The 21,194-nt window shown below is 50.2% G+C and overlaps 1 protein-coding gene across 1 annotated transcript in view; it reads right to left on the reverse strand.

The window, feature by feature from the left end:
* Positions 1 to 21,194, reverse strand: part of EFCAB6 (EF-hand calcium binding domain 6) — a 232,641-nt gene that overhangs the window by 71,391 nt on the left and 140,056 nt on the right. The window contains exons 19-21 of the mRNA XM_068971554.1: positions 19,785 to 19,918; positions 14,737 to 14,972; positions 1,038 to 1,134 (exon numbers count right to left, since the gene is read on the reverse strand). Coding sequence (XP_068827655.1) covers positions 1,038 to 1,134; positions 14,737 to 14,972; positions 19,785 to 19,918 — 467 coding nt within the window. The remainder of the gene's footprint in view (positions 1 to 1,037; positions 1,135 to 14,736; positions 14,973 to 19,784; positions 19,919 to 21,194) is intronic.

A 21,194-nucleotide genomic window follows, 5' to 3' on the forward strand; every position in this document is an offset into this window, starting at 1 on the left:
ATGGCAGAGTCCATGCTATGAGGATGGGGACCAAGGAAGAGGCGGTGTGGGTGCTTAAAACCAGGCCTTCACATTGGACACAGGCCAAGAGAGAGCACAGAAAGAAAATGGCCAAGTGAAATAAAGTAGAGATGTTCTTCAGACTAGTGTGAAAGTATTCCTATAATGCAGTTTACAAATACTTTTAAAAGTGAAGTTACTGGGTCCTTGTTGCATTGAGAAATAGTGACATCACAGTCTAAACTTCAAGAGGAGCTGGGCTTGCATTTCAGATCTACTGTCTTGCAGGTATAGCTGTCATTGTTAGAGTGTGTGTCCATCTTGACACTGTAATCACAATTTATATCACTGCACATGGAGGGTATTCACCTTGAAAATGTGCTTTTTATGATTTTGGCAGGAAAGGAAGAAATATCTCTTTAAAATGCATGTTTATAACTGTGGGGGCTTCCCTGGTGGCTCAGACGGTAAAGAAGCCACCTGCAATGCAGGAGACCCGGGTTTAATTCCTGAGTAGGGAAGATCTCCTGGAGAAGAGAATGGTTACCCACTCCAGTATTCTTGCCTGGAGAATTCCATGGACAGAGGAGCCTGGCGGGCTACACTCCATGGGGTCACAAAGAGTCAGACAAAACTGAGTGACTAACACTTTATAACTGTGTAAAAAGAAATATGATAGCATCTCACATTGCTTCATTTAAATTTTTAATTCATATCAAACCTGAGATAAAGCCAGGAATTTCAGTCCATGTAACTCCTAAAATCACTTTTTTCCCCCTAAAGACAAAATTGACCTTGAATGTGAGAATTTATTTTGAAAAGGTATTTTAAGAATCAAAGGAGGCACTGCTGCTACTAAGTCACTTCAGTCGTGTCCGACTCTGTGCGACCCCATAGACAGCAGCCCCCAAGGCTCTACACTGGTATAAAAGTTGCTTTCCTATCTCAGTGACTGGATCAAAACAGCTCCATCATCCCAATGACCTTGGAACACAAATAGCTGCCCTTCCCTTTTAAGGAAACAGTCGCTTTCTCACCTTAGACAAGTCTGACCATCTGGTTTTTGCTTTGGTGACAAGGTACTGATGCGCCTGTTCACAAGCTAGTTCTGAATCTGCGACCTTCTGTTTTGGTCTTAAAAGAAAAAAAAAAATTATAAATAATTCTGTTTCAATTTAAAAGACTCATTAATCTCCCAAGGGGTTCCCCTACTCCCATTCGTGACAAAGGTACTATAAAAGTCTGCTATTTTACATCTGGTCTAACTTAATTCTTAAAATACAGTCTTACTTCCCTAGCTTCACGTTAGGGAAATCTTAAATTTAGTTAGGAGTCCTTGCTTATTTCCAGATAAATGCTGTTCAAATTTTCCAGCGGTTTACAAAACAAAAAGGGTTCGTTCAATCCCAAAGGGATAAAAAAAAACACAGCACAACATTGTTTTTGGATGAAAACAACCAAAAACTTGCATTTCTGAATGTACAAGTGGGTGTGATAACTCGGACCAAAGCAAACAGTCTGGGAACCCTAGGGGAACATGACCTACAGACTCGGTCTCAGCTCATGCTCAAAGGTTGAGTCTGTGGAATACAAAATGATCAAAATTCTATTTACTCACAGAACAGTGGGCGCTGAAGACACTTTCCAAAAAGACTGTGGTTAGGGCACCACAAAGCACAGTGAAGACTGTGGCTGAAGGAATTTGGGGTGCCCTGGACTCTTCCACTCACAACAGATTTGGGGAGCAGATCCTATAAAATCTTCTGCCACTTCTATCTCTGAGGTCACCCTGCTCGGATCCTTGTTCACTCATGGGCACGTGGGTGATTGGGGTGTCTTGTCTGAGGGTGAGTGAGCAAGCCCCCACAGGGACGTTCACAGGAATTTCTCCCCAAAGGAGCCCGGGAAACCAGGAAGAGGACAGCAGAAAAGCCCACGCTGCCCTTTATTTTTTCATTTTCTGGTCGTCTCGTGCAATACGCAGGATCTTAGCCCCCTGTTGTCATTGTTCAGTTGCTAAATCCCATCTGACTCTTTGTGACCCCATGGATTGCAGCCCGCCAGGCTCCTCTGTCCACGGGATTTCCCAGGCAAGAATACCAGAGTGGGTTGCCATTTCTTTCTCCAGGGGATCTTCCTGACCCAGGGATGGAAACCATGCCCCCTGCACTGGAAGCATGGAGTCTTAACCAGGGAAGTCCCCCAGGTCACCCTTTGAGAGAAGTATAATTCATGTTCCAGCAGGTGAGATGCTTGTGGGGAAAAAAATCTAAAGAAAAAAATGCAGCAAAGGTTTATGCGATCCGTGCCGCTCTGCAGCTCTATATGACTCCGGGTGGGGCGGATGTGGTTTCTGGGGTAACCATGACCCCCACGAGCTCCAGTCGGGCTGCAGCTCCTGGTCATTTGCCACACGGATTTCCCAGCAACGTTGGCATCGTCACCCCACTTTGCAAAGGGGGACGCTGGGCTTTGGAGAGGTGAAACAGCCTGCCGAAATCACACAGCCAGTTCCGGGAATCCTGGCCCCTCAGCTCAGGGCCCTCCCAGGCTGGAGGCGAGCCTTTCTCATCATTTTCATTCCAGCTGAAGCTACAGCTTTGGCAGCTCCTCTAATGTCAGTCCTCAGAGGAAAGGACCCATTAGGTGGCTCAGTTCACAGAGGTGAGAGGGCCACCGTGGTTTTATGCGCGGGGGATCTTCTTTTTGCTTAACGTTTGTATCTCAGTTCAAGGAGCTCAGTTCTCCCAGCACCGCTGGAGTGCCTAGCCCAGTGCAAGGTCGGGGCGAGTGAGGCCTGCGGCCGCCGTCTCCAAGAGAAGTTCTCCTGGGGCATCCTGCTCCCATCGTACATTTAGGGCAGACAGCAGAAGGCTTCCCTGGTGGCCCAGTGGCTGAGAACCTGCCTGCCAATAAAGGGGGTCATGGGTTCAACCTCTGGTCCTAGAAGATTCCACATCTTCCTAGCAACTAAGTCCACAAGCCACAACCACTGAGCCCGTGTGCTGAAGTACTGAAGCCTGTGTGCCTAGGGCCCGTGCCCCGAAACAAGAGGAGCCACCGCGGGGAGAAGCCTGCACACCGCAATTAGAGAGGAGCCGCCCGCTCGCTGCGTCCAGAGGAGGCCTGCACACAGCAGTGAAGACCCAGGACAGCCACAACATGGTAATGCTAAGGGTTTAGCCGCGTCTGACTCTTGCGACCCCGTGGACTGGGAACCCGCCAGGCTCCTCTGTCCATGGGATTCTCCAGGCAAGAACACTGGAAGGGGTTGCCATTTCTTTCTCCAGGGGATCTTCCTGACCCAGGAATCGAACCCAGGTCTCCTGCATTGCAGGCAGATTCTTTACTGACTGAGCTACAAGGGAAGCCCTCCCTTGCAACCAAAAAATAAAAATATAACTAACACAATTAAAAAAAAAACACCACAGACAGCAGGCACTGGAGCCAACAAATTAAGCAGTGATCATTTGCTCTCAAGGCTCCTCCTCTAAATCCTCCTGAGAGACTCTGCTGCTAATCTCAGCTGTCCGGGACCGCCCCCAGGTTCCCGGATGATGGCACTCTGTACGTACTTGGTCACTGAGAACACGGTGGCCCTCGTTACCCCAGAAGCCCACACTGGGCTGCTGACCTCTGTGTCACTGGGAAAGGGTCTTATTCAGAGCGGCGCTTTGGTGAATCACATAGACTCTGACTCCCCGTGGATTGGCAGACAAGAGTTCTTGCCCCCGCTCAGCGGGCAGGTGCAGAGGACCGGCAGCAGCTGGGCGGAGTCTTCCCCCTCCTCCTGCTGACATGGACCACATGAGGCTGGGCCCACTTTCATTCCTCTTCTGGCAGATGCCAGCTTGTGGGGTACACAGGTGAACTGTGGCTTCTACACTGCCAAGCCGGGGAGTCTCTGTACTAACACGTGGCACTGTTAACCGTCTCTCCCCTTCTCATCCCCTTCGTGACGCTGCTCTTTAAATCACAGCGTGTGTTGGAACTCCTACCACCTGGCGAACATGTGCCCCCAGCGAGTGCGTCTTCCTCTCCACCTGCCCCCCACTCCTCCTCCCTCCTTCCCCCCAGAGCTCATCTAGCCGTCTGAAAAGCCGTCCCTGTTCCTGCCCCCGGCCACCGCCTGCTGCTGTTCGTCCACACCTCTGTGTCACTGGCATGGCAACCTCACCTGCTTCCCTGTTCCATCTCTCTCCAACTGCCTACCGGACTTCACAGAATCATGGAATTTCAAGGACGGAAAGGGGTCCAAAGGCCAGCCAGTCTAGTCCCCTACTGCTACTCCATTTTTGTTGCTGTTCAGTCGCTGACCCTTTGCGACTCCATGGACTGCAGCACACCAGGCTCCTCTGTCCTCCAGGATCTCCTAGAGTCTGTTCAAGCTCATGTCCATTGAGTCAGTGATACTATCGAAACACCTCATCCTCTTCCGCCCCCTTCTCCTCCTGCCTTCAAACCTTCCCAGCGTTCAGGGTCTTTTCCAATGAGTCCGCTCTTCACATCAGGGGGCCAAAGTACTGGAGCTTCAGCTTCAGCATCAGTCCTTCCAGTGAATATTCAGGGTTGATTTCCTTTAGGATTAACTCTTTGATTTCCTTGCAATGCTACTTTACCACTAAGGTTTTGGAAGGTTGGGTGGATTACGTTGCGTTTTCACAACTGTTGCTTAAAGGACTGTAGGTCCTAATGACACACAGTCCCCTGCGTCACCATTAGACTTCACCTGACCCCAGAGGGCTCACCTGGACTTCCCTCAAAAAGGATGGAGGTCCTGAGAGGCCTGTTCCATCTCTGCAAAGTCAACTCACTACCAAAATGATCCCACTGTCTACACACACATCCAAAACACCCTCATTTCTTTATTGGGCTATGAGGCTTGATTATTTTTCTTAGTGACTCATGCTCAAACCAGGGACTCCGACTGATTTCCCATTCATTTCTTCTCTGTTCCGTTTTATATCTTTGTCTCCTCTGGAGAGATTGGAAGCTTTTCCATGGCCTTTTCCTCTCCTACAGCCTGCCCTTTTAGATCTTGACAGCTAGATCTAGCCTTCTAATCAGCCAGCCCACCAGTCACGAACTCCTCCCACCTGCTGCCCTGGGTCCTATGAACACAGTGACAAGCAAGGCAGACAGAGCCCACGTCCACAAGGCGCTCCCGCTCTGACGGCGGGAACGTATAGTAGACACTTGGAAAAATAAGTGAATCAGGTAACGTCAGATACTGAATGCGACTGAGAATGAGGGGCCAGCGTGGGGTCGGGGGCACTTCAGCCAAGAAGGCCAGAGAGCGGCTCCCTGAGGCCTGAGTGATGAGAAGGTGTGGTGCAATCCTGGGGAACAACATTCCAGCCCGGGCCAGGGTCCTGAGATGTCCCAGGGAGAATGGAGCAGGCACGCCTACTTCACCCTTTCTCTCCCACTGAGTACAACTCTGGACAGAATACAGAAAGTAACTCTCTTGAGGACACCCAAAAGTAAGTAATAGGATACTGGCGGTGGGGGAGGGGATCAAAACTTGAAGACCGACTTATGTGGTGTATAAGTCGGGGTGTTTTTCCCTCCTTATTTCCGGTTTAAGGGCTGCTTAAAGACAGTTCTAATTGTGGAGTTGTGCGTTGGATGTGGACAGAAAAAGCCTCAGAAGAGAGCCTGTTTTTCGGACCAAAGAACTGGGAAGGCAAGCCCCTGAAGTACAAAGGGCATGAGGGGACCCTCCCCTTTCTTGTCGCTCCTTACTGTTCCCTTCCTGATCTGAGGCAAGAGAAAGTGCAAGTCGCTCAGTCGTGTCCGACTCTTTGCAGTCCCATGGACTGTAGTCCATGGAATTCTCCAGGCCAGAATACTGGAGTGGGGAGCCTTCCCCTTCTCCAGGGGATGTTCCAGACCCAGGGATTGAACCCAGGTCTCCCGCATTGCCGGCGGATTCTTTACCGGATGAGACACAACGGAAGCAAGCCCAGTTACAAAACCGCACTTCTACGCCAAGCAATGGTACTGGCCAAGTCAGTTCAGTTCAGTTCAGTCGCTCAGTCGTGTCCGACTCTTTGCGACCCCATGCATCACAGCATGCCAGGCCTCCCTGTCCATCACCAACTCCCAGAGTTCACTCAGACTCACGTCCATCGAGTCAGTGATGCCATCCAGCCATCTCATCCTCTGGTGTCCCCTTCTCCTCCTGCCCCCAATCCCTCCCAGCATCAGAGTCTTTTCCAATGAATCAACTCGTCTCATGAGGCGGCCAAAGTACTGGAGTTTCAGCTTTAGCATCATTCCTTCCAAAGAAATCCCAGGGCTGATCCCCTTCAGAATGGACTGGTTGGATCTCCTTGCCGTCCAAGGGACTCTCAAGAGTCTTCTCCAACACTGCAGTTCAAAAGCATCAATTCTTCGGCGCTCAGCTTTATTCACAGTCCAACTCTCACATCCATACATGACCACAGGAAAAACCATAGCCTTGTCTAGACAGAACTTAACTGGCCAAGTAGGTACCCCAAATTGAAATTCTTCTCTCGAACCAGAGGGGAAGGTGAAGGGGGTCTCTGTGCTCAAGGAGGACTGGAGAATCCACGTCATTATCCTTCTCCTTTTCTCTCTCGCCATGTTGCCCTGGAGGGGGACCCAGTCATGAGACGCACGAACAGCACAGAGAGACCAAAACCTAAGGGTTTCCAACCACAAGGCCAAAAAGCGGGTTGCTGACTGCTGGAGAGGGTGGGAGGAAATCACAGAGGGGAGAGAGCTAGAGAAAGGGAAGCTCAGCCACATGGAGGGAGCTCCAGGGGCACACGCTCTGATGCGTGCACACGTGAGACGAACCCAAAGCAGCCCGGTGAAAGCGTTGAGAAGCTAAGTGCAGTCAGGACTGGCTCCTGGGAGCTGCCTTTATGGGCTGGCCTGATAGAGCTGCAACGGCCCTGGAAAACAGACTGACATTGAAACCACGGAGGGCAGGTCGGGACATGCACTCTGAAACTAACTGGACTGATTGCCTGCTTTGAAAATCAACCAACCAACACACTGCCAAGGATTTTAACAGGAACAGAGGGTCACAATAGAACATTAAAGATGTCCACAATACAGTCCAACATTACTCGGTATCTGAGGACCAGGAAAATGCCAGCAATTTTCAAGATAAAAGACAAGCACCAACTCCAAGATGACCTAGATGTTGAAAATACCACATTTTAAAGCAGCTATTATAATCATGAGGTAAAGAGTACACATTCTTAAAATAAATGGAAAGACATAAGTTCAGAGCAAAGAAATAGCAGTTTAAAAAAAAAGAAAGAAGCGGAAACTTTAGAACTGAAAAATACAACAACTGAAATAAAATGTTCACCGGACTGGCTCAAGGAAGATGACAGAGCTATCACTGATGGAGTCAGTGAACTTGAAAACAGATGACTAGAAATAATCTGATCTGATCAACAGAGGGGAAAAAAAGAACCTCTCCAGGGACTAAGATACAGAGACCCGTGACACAAAGCAGAAGATCTAACACCCAGGTCCCCGGAGTGCTGAGAGGAGAACAGACGAAGGCTGGTACTGGAAAAAGTTTAAAATTTCGGGAAGTAATAGCTGAAACCTGCTCAAATTTGGTGGGAAAACATAAATTTACAGATTCAGGAAGTTGAGCAAACCTCAAAAAAAGATGAACTCAAAGAAAATCACGCTCAAACACACCACGTCCTCCTCCAGGGGATCTTCCCAACCCAGGGATCGAACCCGCGTCTCTTACGTCTCCTGCGTTGGCAGGTGGGTTCTTTACCACTAGCGCCACCTGGGAAGCCCTCATACTAAAACTGCTGGCAACTAAAGATAAAGAAGAAATACTGAAAGCAACCTAAGAACAATGGCACATATAGAGACGGGTTCCCCGGCGGCTCAGTGGTGAAGACTCTGCCTGCAGTGCAGGAGACTCGGGTTTGATCCCTGGGTCGGGAAGATCCCCTGCAGGAGGAAATGGCGACCCACTCCAGTACTCTTGCTTAGGGAATCCCATGGACAGAGGAGTCTGGTGGGCTACGATCCGTGCGGTCACAAAAGAGTCGGACAGGACTTAGTGGCTAAACCACCACAGGCGGAAGACCATTAGAGTGACTGTAGATTTGTCCTCACAAACTGCAGGGGCCAAGAGATAATGGAACAACATTTTCCAAGTGCTTTAACAGAAGAATTGTCAACTTTTAATTTTATATTCAGGAAAAAAAAACTGTTAGGAATGAAAGATAAAGGTATTATCAATAAAGGTATTATCAATGAAGGAAAACTGAGACTGGTCTCCAGTAGACTTGCTAATGGAAATTCTTCAGGGGAAGGAAATGGCAGCAGGGAGAAAACTGGAACTTCAGAAAGAAGAGAAGAGAAGCAGAAATGGCGGATATAACCACACATTTTTCTCAGAGTTTTGAAATACACGAAGCATAAACGGATTAAAAACGGAGGGAGAAAGAGATGCAGAATCGTTGTTGGAGACATCAGCACACCACTCTTGGTAACTGGTGGAACTAATAGAAACTAAGCAAGACTCTGAACACTATAACCACCTTCATCTAATTGACATCTACAGAGCACCCCGCCCAGCAACCGCCAAATACACACTATTTGCAAGTATACTTGGGATAAAGAGTCTGCCTCAGTGCAGGAGACCTGGGTTCCATGCCTGGGTTGGGAAGGTCCCCTGGAGGAGGGCATGGCAACCCACTCCAGTATTCTTGCCTGGAGAATCCCCATGGAAGAGGAGCCTGGCGGGCTGCAGTCCATGGGGTCACAAAGAGTCAGACATGACTGAGTGACTAAGCACAGCACATTCACCAAGATAGACCATTTCTAGGGTTATAAAATGAACCTTAACAAATTTAAAATAATTAAAACCATACAAAGTGCACTATCTAAACTTAACAGAATTAGATTAGAAATCAATAACAAACAGCAGGAAACCATGGAAATATTTTGAAGAAAAAACATCCTTCTAAATAATCCATGGTTTCAATAAACAGTCTAAAGGGAAATCAGAAAATATTTTGAACTGAGTGAAAATAAAAACTACAACTTGTCCAAATTTGTGAAATGCAGCTCAATCAATGCCTATGAGAAAACTGACAGCATTAAGAAATAATTCAAATAAAAATCTGAGCTTTCAGCTTAAGAAAATAAAAATGCAGGACAAACTCCAGTTGACCTTTGCCCCACACAGGTTTGGACTGCACAAGTCAACTTATATGCCAATCTTTTCAATTAATACATTGGAAAATGTTGGGGGATTTGTGATAACATGAAAAAACTCACAGATGAGCCACACAGCCTAGAAATATTGAAAAAAATTAAGAAAAACGTCTGTCATAAATGCATAAAGTATTTGTAGACACTAGTCTATCCTTACATAGACATAAGGTGATATTTAATATACAAGTAATGCCTTAATTTTCTTCCTGATTTATAACTTTACTTTCAAAGAATTACATTACCAGGCAGTATGTCTCTCCCTCTCTTGCCCTCTCTCTCTCTCAGATTGGAGAAACCGAATATTAGTCTATCATCACAGGTGAGGGGTGTTTTTTTTTTAGAGTAACAATGATTCCAATACTGCATTTTGAATATGACTGTAATATTGTATGCCATGGCTTTGCAGGTGGCTCAGTGGTTAAGAATCCGCCTGCCAGTGCAAGAGATACAGGAGACATGAATTTGATCCCCAGGTCGGGAAGATCCCCTGGAGGAGGAAATGGCAACCCAGTCCAATAGTCTTGCCTGGAAAATTCCATGGGCAGAGGAGCTGGGTGGGCCGAAGTCTCTGGGGTGGCAAGAGTGGGACGTGACTGAGCATGCATGCACACAGGCACTGTATGCCATACAGATTTTACAATGATTAATTCATTGCTGTGTAGGCTAGGCCACCAGGTAGCGATTGTGTCAGTTAGACTAAGCTCCTTTAAAGAAGTCATATCCGTGCATGAACTGTTATACCTCTAAGTGAATATGGACTTCTTTTTCATGTTATCTTTCCATCTTTGAGGTGTAGAGCTGCACACCAACACGTATGCCACCTCCAGTGCTTTGCATCATAGGAGACAACTCAGACATGGGTGCTGACAGACGACTCATCTCGTAACAGGCAACAGGAACTTGCAGCATTGATAGACACTGTCCTGTAAATGCATCTGCTCTCCCTTATGGGGTCGATCTCTGGGTTGGGAAGATCCCCTGGAGAAGGGAAAGGATACCCACTCCAGTACTCTGGCCTGGAGAATTCCATGGACTGTATAGTCCATGGGGTCAGAAAGAGTGGGATACCACTGAGCGACTTTCACTCACTCACTCACTCATGATTTTCTTAACAATATTATCTTTTCTCTAGCTTGCTTTATTATAAGAATACAGTATATAATACAAATATAATCTGTGTGTTAATTAACTTTGTTATCTGTGAGTTGTCTAGTCAGCAGCCATCTATTAGTAGTTAAGTTTGGGGGAGTCAAAAGCTCTACACAGATTTTTGACTGTGGGGGTGGATCAGCTCCTGTGACCCCAGTGTTGTTCAAGGATCAACTGCATACTTAGAGCAAGAAGGAAGAGAAACTATTAAAGAAGAGAAATCAATGAAATTGAACAGAAAAACAACCGAGAAAAATGAAGGAAACATAAAGCTTGCTCTTTGAAAATATCAATAAAATTAATACAACCTTCAGCTAAATGGGTCAACGAAAAAGGAGAGAAGACATCAACTACCAATATCAAAAAATGAAAACAGGGCTATCACTAAAGACCCCACAGCTATTGAAAGAACAGTAAGGAAATACTGTGACCAACTTTATTCTCATGAATTCAACAGGCTAAACAAAATGGACCAATATTTTAAAAGACACAAATTATTAAAGCTCAGTCAAGAAGGAATAGAAACCTGAAGTGATCCTATAACTATTAAAGTAATCGGATTTACAGCTAAAATTCTTCTGAAAAGGAAACTCCAGGACTGAATGATTTCATAGCTGAATTCCATCAAATATTTAAAGAATAAATAGCAAGTCTGTATGATCCAGAAAATAGAAAGTGGCATTCATGACTTTTATTCTTTCTTAGAGATCTTCCAAAGAAACACAAAAAGGGCATTTATTTTCTTTATGAAATAAAACTCCTTTTATCTTCCAATTACCACATGCGTCCATTAAGCCCTCTTAGAATAGGACAGATCACGGGGTCTTAGTGAGCTTGATTTAATGATCCTAGATCTATTTCATTATTCTAGGAAACATTCAATTATTTTTCTTTCATTGTCTCCAGTTCTGCTAAAAAGAAAAAGGAGACTAAATAATAACAGGAAAACAAACGAAAATAGAGTCTCCTGGCGGCAGGATGATATCCCATTGAAATAGATCCCCCGATTACATCGCCCCTCAGTTTTCTGACTGCACTGCCCTGAGTGTAACAGCGTCTTTCAGAAAGGTATAAAAGACGCTAGGGACCCCACCCTGCTCTTACGTTAGCTTTCACTGAACACAGCTGAGAACTGAGAATTCTTACTTCATGCCCAGATGGCAAAGGGAAGAAAACTTGAGATTGCAAGATGTTTCACAACGATTAGAAGAACCAGAAGGTGATGGTGAACTGGATCATAGAAGCCAAATCTCCTGATAAGTGAGTGAGTGGTTCACATCCAAGAACAGCAAGGAAACTCCTCAGGAAGGACTGGACCATACAATGCGTTGTGACGAGAAGCTGGCCGTCTAATTTTGCTAAGAGGACACCTGACAGCATCCTTTCATCTCTGATGATGTACACGCACCGGAAGGAACGTGATGTGGGTTGTCAGCAGATAAATGGACAAGGCCCGTGTGCTTTAAACAAGGGAACAGACGATGTAAATGAATCAGGTCATTGGGCTAATCACTCTAACTGGTGTTTACACATCTAAAGATGAAAATGCTGTGCAGTTATGAAGCAAACAAGATGGTCTTCCTGTCTTCAACAAAGTTATGAACCTTCAAAGTTTTCAAAAGTATTGCACTTTGATGATGCAGGTGGAAAGTAAAGGCCCAGAACGCAGAGGGGTCCAAGTGAGAGGGTGGGATGGCTTCCAAAAAGGAAGGCATCCAGGTTTGGCTAGTGGAGAACAGTGAGACTGGGGGGTGAAAGAGACCAACTCTCCACACAGAGGAGGTGGCCCTTCCCCACAGGCACCCTGAGTTCCAATCTCTGTCCACTGCCCATCACCTGGGTCCTTCTGGACCAGTCAGAAACTCTCCTCGAGACCCCAATTCCTTCATCTGCAAACTCAGGGAGCGATGCCTCCTTGAAGGGTTGTAGGGTATGAAAAGATACATCTTCACAAAGCACAGGTTCAGGCTCCAGCCATGGGAAGGCTTGGCTTTCTAAAGCAGCACCTTGGTTGGGTCTCAGAGCTCGGACTACACCAGACCTTTGCAGCCCAAGCTGGTCTTCCTGGATCTAGCCTCTGCATCCACCCTCTACTCTGTGGCTGCTGAAGGATGTCTGCATGCCACAACACGCCCTCCGACACGCCACGGCAGAGGATCCTCTCTGGCCTGCTGACCAAGCCTGACACTCAAGCCCCTTCTCACCAGGCCCTCCTGCAACTTCAGGCCTCCTCGCCCACTGTGCATGCCACTCTGTGCCTGCACGCTCTGCCCAGTCCCGAGTAGGCTCTGCGCTCCCTCCTCTGCGGTTCTGCAAATGCTGCGCCCTGGCTCTGGACCACAGTCTGGTCACTCGCATGGGACAAACTCCTCCTCACATCTCAAGATCTAACGGAAATGTCCTACTTTTCCTGTTCACCTCAAGCAGGCTTGGTCTCTCCCCTTCCTGGGGCAATTCAGATATCCTTGTATTCCTGTGATTTTGTACTTGTCCCAGTTCAGCCCTGGAGAAGGCGATGGCACCCCCACTCCAGTACTCTTGCCTGGAAAATCCCATGGATGGAGGAGCCTGGTGGGCTGCAGTCCATGGGGTTGTGTCCGAAGAGTCAGACACAACTGAGCGACTTCACTTTGACTTTTCACTTTCATGCACTGGAGAAGGAAATGGCAACCCACTCCAGTGTTCTTGCCTGGAGAATCCCAGGGATGGGGGAGCCTGGTGGGCTGCTGTCTCTGGGGTCACACAGAGTCGGACACGACTGAAGCGACTTAGCAGCAGCAGCAGCAGCAGTTCAGCCCCAAGTCCCTCAAGGAGAGTGTTCATCTTATCTACCTTTGCACCACTGAGTCCTGGGGTGATGCCCAGCTCACAGCAGACCCTCGGTGAGCGTGGGATGGATGAACAAATAACACAACTAAGACGGCCGAATCACATGGATGGGAAGACTGCACTTTGTGGTTGAAATTTTCCATATCCGTTCTGCATACATTCTCCAGAAAATTCTTTCTGAAGGATATTTTCTTGCTTTGTTTGAATGTTAAGCAATCAAGTCTCATATTAAAGCTTCTCACAACTGGAGCAATTGGAAGCAGGTGTCCAACTCACGTGTTCTATGATCACTTCACTTAGAAAGAGACTACAGTGGTTTTCTTCCTTGCTAGCTTTTTAAGTAGAGACAAAATAAAACCAGCAAGTTCAGAAGGGAAAATTAAAGGGCAAGGTCAGCGGCCTCTGCAGCCTGCACAAGTGGCACAGAGTCTGGCCCGGTGACAGGGGCTTCTCGGGGCTCCCCCTCCTGGGGAATGCCCTTGTCTGCAAGGGGGTAGGCACTTGTCTGCAGCCCCTGGGGGCTGGAGGTGCCTTAAGGGCAGAAGGGCCCAGGGATGAGGCCACTACTGAGCTGAATCACTGAGTATCAAGGGCAGCCCTGAGCTAGCAAAGGGGAGGGTAACATTTCAAAAAATATTGATATTGTCCTTGTAATAATTGGTAAGGGAGCGGCTGAATGTCTCCTTCATCCATGCCTGTCAGCAGATCTCAGTGGGGGAGGCGACTGTGACAGGTCCCAGGTAAGATGGGAGGCCCGTCACTACTTCAAGGAGCAGATGCCTTTACTGAGCGAAGCCAAGGAGACGAATAAGTCACGGCCTCAGCTGGACACACAGATTCTCCTACTGTGAGGGAGGCTGGCGTGGGGTGAACAGGGGTGAGGGGTGGGGAGTTCTGCCTGACAAACGGCTGGAAGGGGTCCTTGCATCTCCCAGAGCGGCTGGCGCCGCTGACCCCAGGGTTTTAAAGAGACGAATATACAGGTACATGGGTGGATTTATGCGCATGGAAAAAAGATAGAGAGGACACTCGGTTTCCACCAATCACCACAAGGTGCTGTGTGGTTCCCCAGGCCAGGCTTACTGCCCAAACTAAGGGCTCAGGCCTGGGGGAGTCCACGTGTTCTCCTGACAAGCACCCAGCTCCGCCCTCTGCATGCGGTGCTCCCAGAGGTCTTGGAAGGCTGAGCGACATGCGTATCTACCTGGCCCTGGGTTCATAACGAGAACATACAAGTACGCGTGTATATTTACATGTAAATTAACCAGACTGGGATGACGCACAGTGAAGTACAAAAAAAAAAAAAAAAAAAAAACGATGCTCACGGGTGCTCAGATCAAGTGTATCTTCTCACCTGTCTCTGCATTTTCTAGTCTTTCTGCACTGAGCGTGAGATCCTGAGAGTGGCTTTTCTTGAACGAAGGAAATGACAGAGTGAACAGATCGGGACGGCAGCCACCCCGCCCCCAGCCCCGGCCCTTGGCACCGTGCCTGCATGGATGCCGCCCCGTGCTGGCCTCTTACCTGAGCAGTCTCTGGGGCGCGTCATCATCTGTACAGAACGCCCTCTTCTCGCACAGGTTGCGGAACTCCCGGAAGTTTAGTGTGATGCTGAGCCTCAGGCCGAGAAGGCCCAGGAGGCGCTCGAACTCCTCGTCCTTCAGGTTGAAGAGCAGGTGCTGCAGCAGGCGGTGGAGGTCGTACATGGTGAGGACGCCATCCCTGTCAGTGTCCATCTTAAAGAAGGCAGCGTACGGGTCCTGGAGCCGGGACACAGCGTCACAGCCCGGCCCCCGAAACCTGGAGCCGACCCCACTCCCGCCCTGTGCTGTGGACTCATCCCCAACAAGAGGGCAGGGCTGTGCTTCCACTGTGGCTTTTTCTGGAGATTTCCCTGCTCTGGGAGTCCCCTTGCCACAGCTTGCTTTCCCAGGGCAACGGTGAACTCTGTCCTCAGGCACTCTCTCAGTGCTCAGAGTTCAGGAAAGGGCCTGGAGTGGCTTTTCTCTCCCTCCTGCCCCTCTGGCTTCTGCCAGTGGTACTTCCAAAATCGGAAGTGAAGACCGAGTATGCTGGAGCTCTCCAGAACATATAAAAATCTGGTCCTTGATGTTTTCATACGGCTTTTGGAAATGGCAACGCCTTTCAGAAAGGCAGCTGCTGTCTACAGGAGAACCAGCACTGAGCTGAACTCCGCCAAGGAACTGCCCAGAGGATGGGCGCCGGTTTGATGCCTGGGCTGAAATGAAGGCCCCGCCAGCCCGCCTGAGCCCCGCCTCTGCGTCTGCAGGCCGCGCTGCGGTGACTTCCACTTTGCAGGTGAGGGAACAGAGGCCGGCAGGGAACCTGAGGCTGCAGCCAGGCGGGGCACACCCAGGGGGCCAGGCTGCTCAGTTTCCAAGCCCGGCTCTGCCCGGTACTAGCAGAGTGACCGAGGAAAGAGACTGAACCTTGCCAGGCTTCTCACCCATCACAGAGGAGGACAGAGTCCCTGCCTACAGGGTCATCGTGAGGACTGACTATGCCAAGCAGGCGAGGTGCTTAGGAGCGGACGGGTAGGTTCCGTTAGGGTCTAAAACGCTGTTTGTTACTATTACTGTTGCCAGAGGTTGGACAGCGAGTGCCCGGCAGTGGGATCTGAATCGGGTCCATCTGGGCCAACGCTCCCTCTCCCCCGACTCGGGCTCCCTGGGTCTTGGGCTTGGAGAACAGCCGCTGTGGCTGTCGTCCCCACCCCTGGTCCCACCAGCACCTCACACGGCCCCGCCCGGGGTCTCTCCAGCCACTCTGGGGGCCCTGCCTGCACCTCCATATCCTAGGACCCTCCACAGAGGTCACATAAAGCAAGACCTGCTTCGACTCAGCTGGAGTTTTGTGGAAGACCTACTTGTATTCACTCACTTGTTCACTCACCAAAGTGTGCAATCACTTCACCAATGTGTGCAATCGTTACGTTAAATACGGTGGGAGCCGACATGAAGGGTTTCCCATGCCCCTCAGAGGTGCCACCATCCAGCAGCCTTGTCTGCAGGGGCACCACCCACTGGGACCACGGGCCTGTCTCTGCCACGACTCCCTCCACCTCGCAGCTCCCAGCCTTCCCACAGCAGCCAAATGCACGTCTCCAAAGGCTCTGCAGCATCTCCCCTTGGACGTCAGAATGCTGTGCTGCTGTTAAGTGGCTTCAGTCGTGTCCAACTCTGTGCGACCCCATAGATGGCAGCCCACCAGGCTCCCCCGTCCCTGGGATTCTCCAGGCAAGAACACTTGAGTGGGTTGCCATTTCCTTCTTCAATGAATGAAAGTGAAAAGTGAAAGGGAAGTCGCTCAGTCATGTCTGACTCTTCGCAACCCCATAGACTACAGCCTACCAGGCTCCTCCGTCCATGGGATTTTCCAGGCAAGAGTACTAAAGTGGGTTGCCATTGCCTTCTCCGGGATGTCAGAATGAGCAAGGTCCAAATCAAACTCCTGGCTTCCAGCTCATCCTCTGGGGCCTTCCAGCTCAAGAAGTGGCAGCGCCTTCTTTCAGCAGCTCAGGCCACAATCCAGGGAAAGCAGCAGAAATGTGCAAGGACGCAAGAGGAGGAAGGGTGCTGGCCGGAGCGCGACCCAGGGTCGGGGTGAGGCGGCGTCGAGATGGGTCATAAAGGGGCTGCAGCCAGTCAGGCAGGACCCCGGCTCATTCTGAGAGACAGGGGCCACCCTGAGCAGAGCAATGTGTGGAGACCACTCTGCAGGGTCAGGCATTCAAGACAAATGATGAAGCGAAAAACAGTGGCTGAAGCATACGTGTAGAAGATCCTATTTCTGTGTGGTGGAGGGGAGAGGGGGGCTTGGTCCTGTTTGCTTTTTTTAAAACGTACCTGAATCCACAGACACGTGCCTGAACCTGCACAGACCCTGTCTAGAGGGTGAGGTTGAAGGTGAGCCCACAAGGGCCATGGGAACCTGTGCCTAGGTCATGACTCCAGGTCACCAAGGGGGTCTTGGTGTCTGCTTTCCTCACCACAGTCAGGAAGGGGAGATGCCCCCTGTTTGCTAAAATGAATTATTTCCTTCCACTGTTCGTGGTCTTCAGCTGGCCTGGGAGGGTGAGGCCACCTTGCTCAGCTTTGCTGCCGTCCGTGGACGCGCCTGTGCTGAGATCCACTCATCTGGCTACAGATCACTGGGCAAATAGCAGCAGCAGGACTAACAGCATTTGCAACTAATACACGGTAGATTTTTCATTATTGATGGAGAGAGAGAGTCAAGAATTCCTCACAAGTAGGAACTCAAGAAAGGAAATAAAGTGACTGGACCTTCCCAGTCAACCACCAAAACACACTCTGTTCCATTTACATACACCCTGAGGGCAATGAGCCCCCGCCAGGGTCCTGGATGTAACCGACACCTGAGTCTGTATCATGCATACCCTGGCAGTTAGGGGTTTGCTTGTCTCACCCACTAGGTTAAAAGTTCCCTGCAGGATGGAGTGGGTGTTGGTGTACATTTATTAAATCAATCCGTTAGTTAATTATTTAAAATAGAGACCATCTTAGGAAACATAGGACATACGTGTGCTGTAACCAAGCTTCACTGATAATAAAGCCAGGAAGACGATGGTGCCAGCAGGGAGCTTGGCTTCTCTGTGGCCCCACTGGGAAAGATGAGTGACAGGAGACAGCATAGAGGGGCCAGAACAGGGGTCTGGATTTTCACTGGTGGGGTAGCAGGTGATGGCCTCTCAGGGTCCGGCTGACCAGCACGAGGGACGGCTTGACCCGGTGCCTCGACTTCCCCCTCTGCCCTCTCTGCCTCCCGCCAGGCTCTCGTTCTTCAGAGAAGCAGGCTGTCCACCCCACGAGGAACCCTGCCTGCCCCGTGCTCTTCTCGGTTGGGCACATGGGATTATCTGATGAGGACAAACCCTTCTCCCTGTCTGCTTATGATGGTTGTGTGTTTTCAAACCAAGAATCAGGATGCATGGTCTGATGGCTGGGCCATCAGTCAAAGTCAGAACCATCCTGCAAATCCAAGCTAGACAATCATAAGTGTGTCTGTTGTAAAATGGGAGCTCGGTAATAACCAAAATGAACCTCCAATTGGCAATCCGTGCTGGGAAGATGTCTCAAGCACAGTAAACTGGCTGCCCTGCTCCTGGGCTTGGCTCTACCCACAGGGCATGCCACACCTCCCCTCCCCTGGACTCAACATTGTTTCATCTGCTGAGGTGTTCGCACCTACACACTCTGGGGTCTCCATGCCTTGGTGTCTCCATGTCCCAGGGTCTCCTCACCCCGGGGTCTCCTCACCCCGGGTTCTCCACACCCCAGGGTCTCCTCACCCTGGGGTCTCCACACCCTGAGGTCTCCTCACCCTGGGGTCTCCACACCCTGGGGTCTCCTCACCTGGGGTCATCTCCCCCTGGGGTCTCCTCACCCTGGGGTCTCCACACCCTGGGGTCTCCTCACCTGGGGTCATCTCCCCCTGGGGTCTCCTCACCCTGGGGTCTCCACACACTGGGCCTCTGCCCCATGTTGAAGCTAAATGGTAAGTTTATCAAACTGATCTTCTTTCCCACTTTAATGACCCTGTTTCACTTCTTTGTGGCTCAGCTGGTAAAGAATCTGCCTGCAATGCAGGAGACCTGGGTTCGATTCCTGGGTTGGGAATATCCCCTGGAGAAGGGAACGGCTATCCACTCCAGTGTTCTGGCCTGGAGAATTCCATGGACTGTATAGTCTATGGGGTCGCAAAGAGTCGGACACTACTGACTACTTTCACTTTCACTTCTCAATACAAAAATAGTTGAGGCCATTCTGTCCCTGCCTCTGTGTTTGAATGGCTGCTATTTTCCCCATCTTTTTCGTTACAACTTCTGCATGCAACCCATGCCTCAGTCACGCAGAGCTGGGAGCTTTCCCGAAAGCCCGTGGCCTGTCTGCCACCCGCCTTGAGTAAGCCCACTCTTCTATTTTTTGCTCCTTTCTTTGCCTGGCCAGCACAGGCTAAGGGTTTAAGATTCCGTTAGGGGGTCACCTCCTCCAGGAAGCCCTCCTTAACGGTTGTTTTCCTTGTGCCCCCATAGACAGTACCAGTCCCTCTATGACAGCCAGTCGCAATGTGTCTGAGTTGTCTGTTGACCATCTGTCTGGGGCTGGACTGAGCTCCCTGAGCAGGGCTCCCAGTTTTCAGCCCCAGCTTTCAGCAGAGAATCCAGCTTATGGCATGAAAGTGCACAAAGCTCGTTTGGTGAGCTCAGGAAGGAGTGGATAGGATGGTCGAAAGGACCCTAAATTCGCTGTAACTTGGGACCCTTCCCACCCCTCCCTGTCTTGTGAGGAGGGTCTCCTTACTTCTCCAGCGTCTTTGAGGGGCAGAAGGCAGGCCTAGCAGAGTGTCAGCAAGGGAGGAGAGGGGATCGCAGAGTTAAGTCCCTTCCCCAGAAGCGGAGCAGGGGCATGCCTGAGTCTAGGAAGGAGAGCTCTGGGGTTGCAGGGCTCATACCTGCTGTGGCTGAACAGTGAGGAGGACGGGGCGGGGGGCTGGGTCCAGATAAGACAGGCAGCAGGGAGGCCGTGATTTACCCGGAAGAATTCCTTCAGTCTCCGGGGGAACTGTCTCAGGCACTCTTCAGCAGTGACAAAGAAGCTGTCCACGCCACCTTTGGGAAGAGCTGGAGTCTGGGGTGGGGTCACTTCTGCCCCATTCATCTTAGGATCTGAAACAGCGAATCAGGAGGCTTCCGTTAGCGGTGGGTGCGCCTCTGTGCTTCTATCTCAACGCTTAACTTCTTCGGTTCCCAGTCCTGCTAGAACTCTCGCCGGTACTATGACTCTGTGACGGAACATAGCGTGAACTCTGTTAGAAGTGCCCCTGTCACCACGAGAAGAGCTTGTCCTCAGACCATCAAGGGCCACCCCCTCACCTGGCACGCTTTTGCGTCTGGCCCCTCCGTCCTTGCTCTAGGACAGGGACCACATCCTGCTTGTCTATCCCTTAGTTACCAGGGGCAGAGAAAAGGGATTCCTGCCCGTTCTGTTTCCTAGAATCAGGTCCTCAACGCAGGAACATGTAATTCAGTCACCAGACAGATTCTGCCCACATCTGTGCTGGATGTTAGACTGGAGGCCTCCGGACACCTTCTGGCAAATCCTGGCCCTTTCCACGGTCCTAAGAGGCAGAGTCTCTCCTTAAGCCTGGTTTATGCACAAGGAGACCTATTACTATGCCCATTCTACAGACGAGGACATAGGGGTCCAACTTCCCCGAGGTCACAGAGCTCACCCCAGTCCCGCCGGCTTCCAGAGCCCAGCCGGTTAATGACTGAATGAGGCCGTCTCTCTCTTCCCTGAAATGGAGGAAGAAAGTGTAACCTCCACTTGAAAACCAGCCCATTTCCCTCAGGTTGCAATGACTTGAATGTGGCCTTCTCAAAAGCCAGGCTGCAACCTCGGACTTGGTTTAGGACGCGACTCTCTACACATGCTGTACCCCCCTCCCTGATGTGGCCTGGGGGATGAATGGCAGGCAGGGCCTCCAGAACTCATGGGCAGCCTTTAGTCCAGCCATGAACCTGGCCTCTGCCTTGCCTGGGTCTGGAGTGGCCTCCCCACCCCGGGTTTGCTACGCCTGGCAGATAACACCTGCCCCTGGTGCCTGATCCCCTCTGCCTTGCCCACCCCCACCCTCCATGGCCTGGAGCCTCCATCTCCCCACCTCCAGCATCTGGCCATGTGTTGGAGGGACTGATGGGGGACAGAGGAATGGGGGAGAGGGGAAAGAGAGGAAGCTGCAGGGCGAGGTGCCCACTCATGACAGGCCCCCTGCTCTGGAACCTCGGGAAGTCACTGCTCACCCTAGGCCCCCGATTTACTTGCCTCGGTGATGGATGCACCAGGGCACCGGAAGCACTCACTAAGATAAATGTGGGTTCCTTTCTCATCTTTTTATTGCCTCAAAAAGGTCAAAGTGTATAACCAAAGGAAGTGTCAAAA

This window comes from Capricornis sumatraensis, chromosome 4, assembly GCF_032405125.1.
Source record: "Capricornis sumatraensis isolate serow.1 chromosome 4, serow.2, whole genome shotgun sequence".
NCBI classification, from domain to species: domain Eukaryota; kingdom Metazoa; phylum Chordata; class Mammalia; order Artiodactyla; family Bovidae; genus Capricornis; species Capricornis sumatraensis.